Raw genomic sequence first — 12142 nt, forward strand, 5'->3', positions numbered from 1 at the left:
TAGATGCATGTCTTCTTGGTTGTTTGACGTTGATCGATGCTGTCTCATTGTTATATACTCCGAATCTCCTTTTATTCATAATAATTAAACTGATCATTGGTAGATTTGGCTATTCTTGATGATGATGATGGGGGTTTTTAACGACCTTGACTGACTATAAAGTCCTCGCACGGTCGGGCTATTCTTTTTTGATTTCTTTTGATCATGTAGCTACTCAAGTACATCCTTGGTTTTCGTATATTAGGGGTTTGAGCATTCCCGCTGAAGGTAAATACAGAAAAAATACTAAATTCTAATATTCACACGAATATTCATGTTATTAGAAATGAGGACGATTGGAACAACGAATGCAATTTTGTCTGAAAAGTTACTTTGACTATGAGAAGTGATCCAGGATTTTTGTTAAAAGATGGCCGTATAAAACTGCATAAAACTGAATATATATTCAAAAAATAAAATATGAAAAAAATTCCGAACTCCAAGGAAAATTCAAAACGGAAAGTCCCTAATCAAATGGGAAAATCCGGCAAAAGCTCAAACACATCAAACGAATGAAAAACAACAGTCATAATCCTTACTTGGTACAGGCATTTCCTTATGTAGAAAACGGCCCGGGGATAAAACCTGGTTTAATAGCTATCTAAACCTCTCACCCCCCCCCCCCCCCCCGAATATAATATTGTATATAGTTCGTTATAAATTTCATGCGTCCGAGGCGCTTTTCTGGATTTACCTTCATTAGGAACGCTCAAAGCCGAATATTTGTTATTTTCAGTGTTACTTTATTCAGTGTAACTTTAAACTCTTCCCCTCAGTATACATTATTGCTTATTTTATGTCCCAGTTTTATCATACTTAGTCATATCTTAATTTGTTTGAATGTCACGGCATTTACCTACCGTGAATCTGAGACTACTATTATACACGTGTTAAAGTATTCTTAGCTTGAACTAGGACTATTATATAATATAAAATGCTAGTTGAACATCGATCTCAGCGGCTTGAATTAATATGAAATTTTAATACCGATTCTGAAAGATTTTGAATTTAACTCTGAAGATTCTTTGATAATTATTTGAAACAATACATATCTTTATCTTTGATCTTGAACATGTAGTTTACCATTAATTATCATGGGATAATTTTACTAATGGAATTCATTTATATCATACGAAATATGAAATATCCTTCTGAATACCTCAGTCAACTAACATGCGCAATTGCTCTGCGCATTGTTTAAAATATCAGACATTGACATACAAGAAATGGCGGAAGATTGCAGGTCCATTGTTATAAACTGATATCTTCCTTGATTGATCGTCATAAAAGCAAATTCCAAATAGTCAAAATTATTATAAACGTAAGTATGTTCTTACAGATAATTACTATTTTGTTTATTCATTCTATCTCTATGAAATCACTGCTACTCCGAACGGAATTGGTTGGGGATATCATGGCCGGGGATGGAGGCATCGTGACCCGCATTGTTGGAATTCGGAAATTCAAGAAAAGTAACAGTTACCCTATTATTCTATTAGTTGACTACCTATAGACTGTCATTTTTATTCTCTATAGTTATGCCATTGAATTAGGAATTATTTTGTCGCAGTCTTTGAACAGTTGGTTGTCATTATCCAAACGGGCACCTGTCATTGGTTTGGCTAATAACCGAAATGTACAATAAACACGTGTATTTGTTGATAACATTTAATTAGTATAATCTGTTGGTAAATGTCATTTAGTAATTAACAAATAGACAAGATATATGCATTACACGAATAGGTAAGTAGCTTTGTTTTTAACCCTTTTAAGTTATTACACAGTGTGATAATTTTTTTAGTACCTTGTTGAGAATATTGCATAATTTTCACATGATAAAACAAACTATAAATCATAATATTGACATTCTTGTAAACATACAGAAATACATCAAAACAAAACTTCTTAAGCATACAACTTGTAATTGTGTTACTGTTAAAAATATCAAATTATAATTTTATTTAAGGACATCAACACAATAGATAAAGGGACATGAAACACAGATTATTCCATTTTTTTTTCTCCACAAATTAACCTGTAAATGCTTGTAATTTGGAGCTTTCAAACGTATTGTTCTGACTTCTATAAGGATTCATTGAATTTGTTGATTGGTTTTGATAAATTAATATACAATTTAAAAAATTGTAGATGAATGATTGCCATGATTGTAGGGTGGCATAGGATTGTCTTCCTTCCTTTAATTTTATTAAATTTTTATTGCAGTGTAGAAAGAATAAGACTTTTTCATTAATTATTTCATGTTTGAAGGTGCACTGTTTTCTCTTATCTTGTTTTGGAAAATTTGTTGCTGGTCCAATAGAGAAAATTGCAAAGGGTGGTATTGTGTATTGTGTATTTTTCCTTAAATATTCTAATTCATGTTCTTCCTGAAATAGGCATTAAAAATGCACTTTCCCACAAAACAATGATTATCTATTTTATATTCATGGGAGTTTGTATTCTTCATTGAGAAATATGCATTTTCTGTATCAAAATACATATTTTAATTTTATGACATTTTAGAAATGTCAGAACTACATGTAGTAATTAGCAAGTAAAAGTTCTGCATTTTTTTTAATTGTCTTCAGTGGTGAAACAAACAGATAATTGTCACCTAATTATTAATTACAGGTGATTTTATACAAGTATAAGACAGAAGCACATTTAAGTTTTTTATTAATTACAGGTGATTTTATACAGGTATAAGACAGAAGCACATTTAAGTTTTATATTATAGACCTATTAATCCATAAGCAATCAACATAGAGACCTGATTAACCCAAAAAAGTGTATGTAGTGAAAATCAAAAGTTAAAAGTTAATAAATATTTCTTGGACTTGCTTTAGGAATTTAAAGGTCCTGTAGTGAATTTAAAGACCCCTGAACTAACCTGAATCTAAATTATATTGCAGTAAAAATATACTGAGAGGAGTAAAATCTTGCCAAAATGAATTACCAGAAGGTTTATATGAACCAGATACACTCAAGTTCATTATTATGTCAGTTAGCTCAGATGTGGAGGAGCCAGCTAGTCTGTGATGCTTACATAAGGACAGGAACTGTCACAACAAAGGTATGTAGCCACACAGATACAGTCGAACCTAGTTGTGTCGAACTCGGTTGTGTCGAAAACTCGGATGAGTCGAAGTAATTTCTCAGTCCCGGTAAAATTCGTTTGATCAATGCATAATTACCTCTGATGAGTCGAACTCGTTTGATTCCAATTCTCGGTTAAGTCGAGTAAATTTTATAGTCCCGTTGGTGTAAAATTAATGTAAATTGACCCCGATGTCTCTAAGTTCGAAAAGTAAAAATTTTCAAAAAATGCTGACCTAATGATAAAAATTCATATCGATGTATTTCTTACATGTATGTAACATTATCATTTTCAACAGAGATTAAAGTTGAGTAAACATACATGTTTGTATAACAGTTAAAATGACATGTTTATGATGGCCGGTAATTAACACTTGTTGATTGTCAAAGAGGAATGTTGGTGTGTTGAACATATTTCACCTGACATAAAATCGAAACGAATTTAAATGACCCTAGCCGAGATTAAATGAATCGTTAAAATTAAAATTCATTAATTACATTAATAAAAGGATTAAGACAATTTTGATATATTCATACTAATTAAATGTTAAGCAGACGACCTCATCAGAACAGTCCAGAACTTGTTTTGTTCTGCAAGTGATTTCATAATTTATAGTGACCATTGTAAATATTTGTGTATACTATTGATTTTATGTGTGCATGATTTGCACCAGTATACTTGTGTGTTTAATTATTATGAAGGATAAAAAAATATGGAGATTGAATACACAATCATAAAGTGCCATATCGAGAAAAGGCACTGTTCAAAGTATCTCATTTACACAAATCTCATTCCATATTTCATTCATTCCTAATTTAAGATGACACACTCGATCTCGGATGAGTTGAACCTCGGATAAGTCGAATACTTTGGTTTGCTCCCTTCGTCTTCGACATAACAAGGTTCGACTGTATATATAGCCTGTTTCAGTTGGGGCTTCCAAGTTTGAACATTTTCAGAAACCGAGGGACAGAACCTAATGGCCTTCAATATAAAAATGAGGAAATGTGGTATGATTGCCAATGAGACAATGATCAAAAATGCTTTTTATTGTCATTGGAACGTTGGAAAGTAGTGGCAGATTTGCCTTATTTCACCATTTTGCTGAATTTCTGTCATTCCATTGCTGTATAACTCATTAAAGGAGCAAATTTTAAAATTAGATTAAAACTGCAATAATTAATGTTTTATTAAAGTACTTAAAGGGAAAATTCGCGATTTTTTACTTATCATCTTATTATGTTCATAATACCATTAAAAACATATTCACCAAGTTTTATCTGGATATGAAAACTAATAAAGAAGAAAATTGGGAATTATTAATTCTATTTATTCAAACTTCCTGACTTATGTGACGTAGTTTAAGTCTTTTTGCATGCCGGGAGTGGATTAATCTCATTTAAAGTCTTGTTCGTTAATCATCTAATAACGCGATTTAAAGCGCATCAACGACTTTTGGTGTAGCTATTAACCAACTAACAATTCAGAAAGAAAAGTGATTAGCCGTGCATTTTTTTTAAATTAAAATTTACGATTTATATTTTTAGGGTTTCTGATATGATTATAGTAATAAAAGCAAATCATACAATAGATTTTTTTTATGATTTTTTTTTCGACGGATATTTTGAACAACATATATAACTGATAGTATAATAGAAATTCACGTTTGTATTCTCCCCTATTACTTCAGTCGAGGATTTGTCTTACTATACAAATCCTTGCATCAGTCTAGTACTGTGTAAATACAATGCATGTGTATTATGCTGACACCACCTGGTAAAGGCGTGGTTAAATTCACGGTAATTAAAAGATTAGCATTATGTAATGTTAATCCTTTGATCTTCACTAGAGTGGTGTTTGTCCTCAAGGGTTCACCGTTGCAGGTATGAGACAGATTTTTTTTAATTATTAAGGGAGGAATATAGTGGCAAAATACTTTAATCGCCGTTATATATATATTTTTTTAACATTTTGCATTTGCTCAGTTTTTAAATAAATAGGTGAGTATTTTGTTGTAACATCGAAATTCTGAATCACTTTTAATAAAATAATTATATAAATATTATAAATGGCACACGAAAACGAGCGTATATATCAAAACAGTACTATTTTAAATTATCATCGGTAACCTTGAATATTTAAATGTGCAGAGAAAATTATCAGTTACAAAAATATAGTTTTGTCGTCCAAAGCGATCTTCATTTACCTAATCAGGAATGCCCTTATTAAAATATTATAAATCTCACAACGTATTTATATAATTCTTAAGCTATTTGACCAACGATGTTTTTAAAAAAATAACAGAATCAATCTAACGTCAACTTTCCTTTTTTAAATGGAGACAGAACGTCGAAATCAATTTTCAATGTGCTTGATATCTTGTACCTTTGTAAGACTTATCATTCATTCATAAACCCACTCTAAACCAGAGACATATATACGTCTGTTTAAACTGACAAGAAAACTCCTAAAGCGGACAAGCAGTATATTCTGTAAATTTCTGAGATTTAATACAAAGAAATAAAAAAAATCCCGAAATGAATTTGATCCTGGAAAATATTCACATCCTCATTCGGTCTGAAAAAAAGATACGAATTTGTTATACAGAACATGCAGAAGTGTGAATGTTATAAAACCTAATTGTTATATCAGAAACCATTATAAATATGAACATGTATACGTAAGACCTCATGGGACGTCACCTAACCACACAGTATATCTTACAATGTGTATATTCCTGCAAAAATAAAAATAAAATGAGAAAAAAGAAAGAGATGAACGGTAAGTCACATCAGATTCAGATATTTATATAGTTGCTTGTCGTTAAATAGAGATCTAGTGTATACATGTCTCTGCGTTAACTTATAAAAATAACAGGAAATAATAAATTTGAAATATATTTATGATGAACACTTTGCAACTGCGACACCCCTTTTTATCACAGCGTACATGCATGCATTTAAATGACTGTCCGTTATGCCATTTAGAATGACAATCGTACGTACAATCCTATAGTTCATGGTGAGTCCTTTTCTATCAGATATGCGACTTTTCGTATTTATATTTTCTCTTATATTACCGGTACTGTCATTTAATATCTAATGCATAAGTGCAATATTAAGAGTGGTTAAATCCCCTACAAGCTAACTAAATAAATAAATCAACCCTCTAGCTGACCAGACGTTAATACAACTACCATCAGTCTATCCGGAGTGAAGTTTCTTTATTTCTTCAAATAGGCTTTTGGGGATCATTAGTGCACGTCCAGTGGCATATATATATAACATGCATGTCGGACCAGGAAAATGTGATGATGACGAATTTCTTAAACTGTTCGAAATAATCTTATTGAAATATAAATCTGTGATTTTACTATGTCTATAGCTTCGATGAACCAAAGAAAGTTAGATATCGACCTGTATTTAAATCAGATTGGTTCTGGATGTTTCTCTCGTATATTCAATATACTTGTATGATATTAGTTCTATATTGCGACTATCCATAGTTCCGTATTAAACCTTCCATCTAGGCGTATAAACCAATGATCGACAAGTGCCGTACATTTTGTTAAATCAATATTTGTATGTTTCAAAATGTCCATAATTATTGACAACGGGTAAATATACTTACATTTTCCCCAATTTACCCTTGGAAAATGTGTAAATAGATTTTTATTTCATCAAATTTTTTTTTTTATTATTTAAACTTTCATAAATATCATTCTTTACACCAAAAATGTTATTTATAAACAAGCGTATGAGTTTAGCAATGACTAGTATATCACTATCGGATACGCTATACAAAGTTGTATATTACACCTGATAGATTCAAAATGGAAGTTACATGTTATCGGCCGTGTACACTGATCAATACCCCCAGAAAAGAAGTGATGCACGAACTTATTTTATGTAATTGTGTAATAACAGTTTTAAAGCCCGACAGGAAATCGCTTGAATACCTGTACGTGTCACCTCACAATACCTCTGGGAACAATTCCTTTAGCCATTCTGGTGATCAGGTAAGGGAAGGTCCGAATTTATTTTAAAAAGTTTATTACATAAAACAATTATGAACAAACTAGATTTTCAAAAACAATTTTACACGGAACACTTATTTATAACTTTGACTTTTTAACTAATTTCAATTTATTGTTTTAAATACTTCGTAAACAAAACAGTTTCAAAACGACAGACCACACTATTAGTACTAGTTATTTAAAAAATAATATATATAAAATTACATTTTCCGTATCAAGTTAGTTAGGAAAGGTTGCACAACCATGTCTATCATAATCTTTTTTGTGACCCGGGAAACTGCTTTCCTTGTCGGATAAAACAACCGTACGCTTGACAAGATATCGACACTCAATTACGGCTACGTAAGGTTACTGCTTGTTTTGGTCCTTTGTGGTTTATAGATATATCGTGGTCAATATTCGGGGAGGATGTCAAAATGGCCGCATGCGGAGAATTGATACTCTAAATTTAAAATCGATGGTGATCTCTTAACTTGCAGAATAAAACTTTAATATCTATGAATTTGTGCTTTTTTATACATAATGAACAGAATATGAATTTTTCATTTTTTTGCGAAGTTTCCCTTTAAATTCAAACTTGATTCTGCAAATAAGAAATAGTTTGAATATATTTATTTTTAGACCAATGTGTCCTCAAATAAAATTTCTTCTTTAACCTAGGTACAATTAAAGGGTATAAGGTTTCTAGGTTGAACTTGGAAATACACCTTGGATTTGTAACTATAATTTTCTGGCCCAAGTGTTTTTGCGGTCGTACTTTGGTATCATGTGGTTGACGTCGTCAGCGTTGTCCGAAGACATTTGGTTTCTGAACAATAACTTAAGTAAATGTAAATAGAAATCTATGAAATTTAAACACAAGGTTTATAACCACAAAAGGAAGGTTGGGATTGATTTTGGGGGTTATAGTCCTAACAGTTTAGGAATTAGGGGCCAAAAAGGGGCCCAAATAAGCATTTTTCTAGTTTCCAGACAATAACTTGTGGAACAGTGTATGGATCTCTCTGAAATTATACCACAAGTTTCCATACCACAAAGGGATGGTTAGGATTTGCTTTGGGGGGTTATGGCTCAAACCGTTTAGGAATTAGGAGCAAAAAAGTGAGAATTTTTTTTTGGGGGGGGGGGGGGGGGTGGGGGTGTTCAATTCGCAACAGCATAGTGTATTGCACAAATGCAAAAAATTGAATATAAATTCAAATCATATAACCAATTCTTAGTTCTTTGACTACAGTTATTCTGTGTCAGAAACCTATTATGTGTCAAATATTTAATTACAATCCAAATTCAGACTTGTATCAAGCGCGAATATTGTGTCCATTTTTGCCCCAACTGTTTAGGGTTGGATCTCTGCGGTAGTATCCAACTGTGCTCGGCGAAGCAATTTATTAAAATGGTTGTGACAACTACAGTTAGATTAAATCAACTTTACTATTAAAACTATTATATGTGTTTCACCCTATGTTAGAAATTTATGAACTAACTTTTAGTCTTACAGAAAACTTTGGCTTATTATGATGACTAAATGTATATCAACAAAATATCAACACATACTTTTAATAATTTTTTAGCTTGAATGCTGACAAAAAGTCTATATTTTTTTCTAGGCCCACCGGGTTGTGTTACTTGCAGCATGTCCAATGTTACAATCCATGGAAAAAGCATCTATTGGTTCTCACTTGGAGGTACGACTGACAGCAGACATCAAACAGGAAGCAGTTAATATGTTCTTACAGTACCTGTATGAAGGTTTCATGTTGCTCACGGAAGAAAATTGTAAAGATGTTGAAAAAGTAGCAAGACTTTTGCAAGTGGATAGTGTAATCAAATGTTGTGCAGACTTTTATAAATGTTTAGAATCAAAAACAGGGAACAATATGTATTCCAATTCAAAGTACAAATATTCATCTTATGACATGTTAGAATTCCGCCATGTAAGAGCAACTGACCTGCAGAAGACAGTTCAAGATCGTCTTATGAAAAGAGCTTCAGAAATGGGTAGACCATTAAGCCCATCAAGTAAAAAACAAAGACTTTACAGAGCTTCAACACCACCATCAGAATCATCACAGTCAAGCTTTAGCCAAAGAGCAGATGATACATTCAGCATGTCTCACAGCTATGGTTCAGGTCAACAAGAACCATGGGATAGAGTACCAAGACCTGGAGCAAATGCTGCTTCTATGTCAAGAGGTCAGAGTCAAAGGTTTCAACAGCCAAGTGTCATTGATATTGTAGAAGACAGCATTGAACTTATTCATGTTGATCCAGGGGATGGCAGTAGTCACCAGCCACCATCACAAAAAGGTGTCACAGTGTCTGTGGCTAGTCAGTTGGATAGTGGGCCTCCAAATATTAGCATTGTTAGTGTAACAGGAAATACTGGACCTCCACATGGTCCATCTCCAAATCAAGGACATTCACAGAGACAAACAAGTGGTCCTTCATATTCTTCGCCACATGTTCCGTCGTCATCATCATATACACCTCGTCATTCATCAGTCAGTTCATCACCGTCACAGTCCAAAGCATCTGATCGCGCCATCATTTCATTAACAGATCCACAAATATCACAAATAACTCGAGAAGTCACTCATCAGTTACAACAACAAGAACATAGTGCCTCATCTGCCCGACCTCCACAATTACAGTTAGCCCCCGGCCTCACATCACCACATGATACATTGTCACAACAAAGACCACCTCATTTTCCTTTCACTGAAAGACTACAGCAGACTGCAAGCAAACCATTTGCTGCTGGTAGTGCAAGACAAGTAGGTCCACCACAGATGCCAAACCTTCACAGTGGGTCTTCCTCAACAGGGTCGCCTTCCACTTTACGACCAGATAGATCACCTTCATTAAGTGGTAGAAGTGATAGCATGGATAGACCTCCCAGTGTTGAGGCCAGCAAGGACAGGTATTGGTTTTATTTTAATAATCTTAAAAAGGATAAATTATTACATTGTAATATTGTAACAATCTGATTGAAATGATACAAAACTTGTGTGCTTCCCTTACAAGGATCTGACAATGCCTTGATTATAATTTCATTATTATGCCAACCAATGAAATGTCTTCTACCAAACTGAAGGTGTGTAATATTACAACAAAACCTGATAATACCGAAAGGTCCTCCAGAACAGAGTGTTCTCAGATCCTTGTAAACAAATCTGTATTTCAATCAGATAATTTAAAGACATAATTTTGATAAACTTGTCAAACATTCCCAATTCTACACAAGAATATTTACTTAAGATTATGTTCGTAAGCAAAAGTTAGTGTTCTTATTTTCCTTAAAAAAAGCTTCCAGTTGACAAAAACTTACTACAGAGTAGTTAATTGGTAAGGTATACTTCAAACAAAGCAGGAATAAAACAATACAAACGAAACAAAAAGATATTTGAAGTCAACATACTGTGTACTGTCTAGTGTTTAGGCAAACAGATTTGAAAGACAGGCACAATGCAAAACTTACAGGTAAACTCTATATGTTTGTAACATTTAAAAAACGATGGAAAAAGTAGATACAATTTACTAGAAAGCTGGACATTACTATATTGTAAAAGAAAATTAGGATACACATATAAAAGTCAGCAGTAAATTGTTATTGAATACTGTGTTGGATGTTTGCTGAAATTTTATAAAGTTTACATGTACATTAATCTTGATTATTATTATTATTTTTTTTTACTTATCACAAACATGTATTTCAAACAATTAGTTGATAAATTATGGTTAGGGCTTCTTTATTTGAAAAGGAACTCCTTTTTCAATTTCAATATATATATATTATGTGTTTTAACATGGCCTTTGCACATCTTCAAATTCGTTATGGTGAGGGATACTGAAGTTAATGCTTTGAATTAATCTTTGTTTTAACTTACAAAATGTTTTGTTGTAGTTCAAAACAAAAAGGTGAAGATTCATCCACAGCAAGTTCATCAGATTTAATGGCCGACATAACAATAATCAAAGTAGAATCTGGTGATGAGACAACATCCAAAGAACACAAGGACAGTGGTCAACCGGGTCAGTCCTCAGACGGTGTTATTCACTCCACAGATTCTGGTCTGTTGAGTGGGGATACAACTGGTGGTCTGGATATGCATGTAGATGCTCCAGATGATGGCGGAACAATGACAATGCAAATACAAAGGAATGATGACGGAATGGGACAAGAAGGAGATAGTGATATCGAGGAACTGGAAGCGACTGGAGAATGGCCACATGATAGTAACGATGATAGTAGTTTAAGCAATGATCCAAATAACCCACTTGGAGGATTTAGAGGTAGGGATCATTTTCTTTACTTCACAAGTCCGATGAAAGATTTTGGTTTTTTGAAGCATCTTGTTTTCACCTTGTCCTGTGAATGAAAATTTTGTAATGGCAATCTGAGAAAGAAAAAAGATGATTTTCAAATTCTTTTTCAAAGTAAAACTTAATGGTCTATGTAATAACAAAAAACTTTGAAAAATGTTGTTGTTGGGTTGCTGTCTGGACGTATTACCCACCTCTCTCATTTATGATTGTTTTTATACGACCGCCAAAAAATTTTGAGGTCGTATATTGGTATGACGTTGGCATAGTCGTCATCGTCCGAAGACACATTGGTTTTCGCACTCTTACTTTAGTTTAAGTGAATGGATCTCTATGAAATTTCACCATAAGGTTCAATACCACAAAAGGAAGGTGGGGATTGATTTTGGGGGTTATGGTACCAACAGTTAAGGAATTAGGGGTCAAAAAGGGGCCAAAAATAAGCATTTTTGAAACTTCCAGACATAACTTGTGTGTTAGTGTAGGGATCTCTCTGACATTGTACCACAAGGTTCCATATCACAAAGGGAATGCTGGGATTGATTTTGGGGGTAATTGCCTCCAAATTTTAGGAATTAGGGGCCAAAAAGGGGCAAAAAACAAGCATTTTTCTAGTTTCATGACAATAACTTGTGTGTAAGTGTATG

The 12142-nt window shown here is 33.1% G+C and overlaps 1 protein-coding gene across 43 annotated transcripts in view; it reads left to right on the forward strand.

Annotated features, from left to right (window-relative positions):
- Positions 1-1225: 1225 nt before the first annotated feature.
- Positions 1226-12142, forward strand: part of LOC127705185 (zinc finger protein 37-like) — a 106691-nt gene continuing 95774 nt past the window's right edge. For all 43 annotated transcript variants that reach the window (XM_052209489.1, XM_052209490.1, XM_052209494.1 and 40 more), the window contains exons 1-4: positions 1226-1360; positions 2952-3112; positions 8780-10092; positions 11077-11465. In XM_052209489.1, the coding sequence (XP_052065449.1) occupies positions 2987-3112; positions 8780-10092; positions 11077-11465 (1828 nt within the window). In that variant the 5' untranslated portion in view covers positions 1226-1360; positions 2952-2986. The remainder of the gene's footprint in view (positions 1361-2951; positions 3113-8779; positions 10093-11076; positions 11466-12142) is intronic.

The sequence above is a fragment of the Mytilus californianus genome, unplaced genomic scaffold (assembly GCF_021869535.1).
Source record: "Mytilus californianus isolate M0D057914Y unplaced genomic scaffold, xbMytCali1.0.p SCAF_6, whole genome shotgun sequence".
Classification (NCBI taxonomy): Eukaryota; Metazoa; Mollusca; class Bivalvia; order Mytilida; family Mytilidae; genus Mytilus; species Mytilus californianus.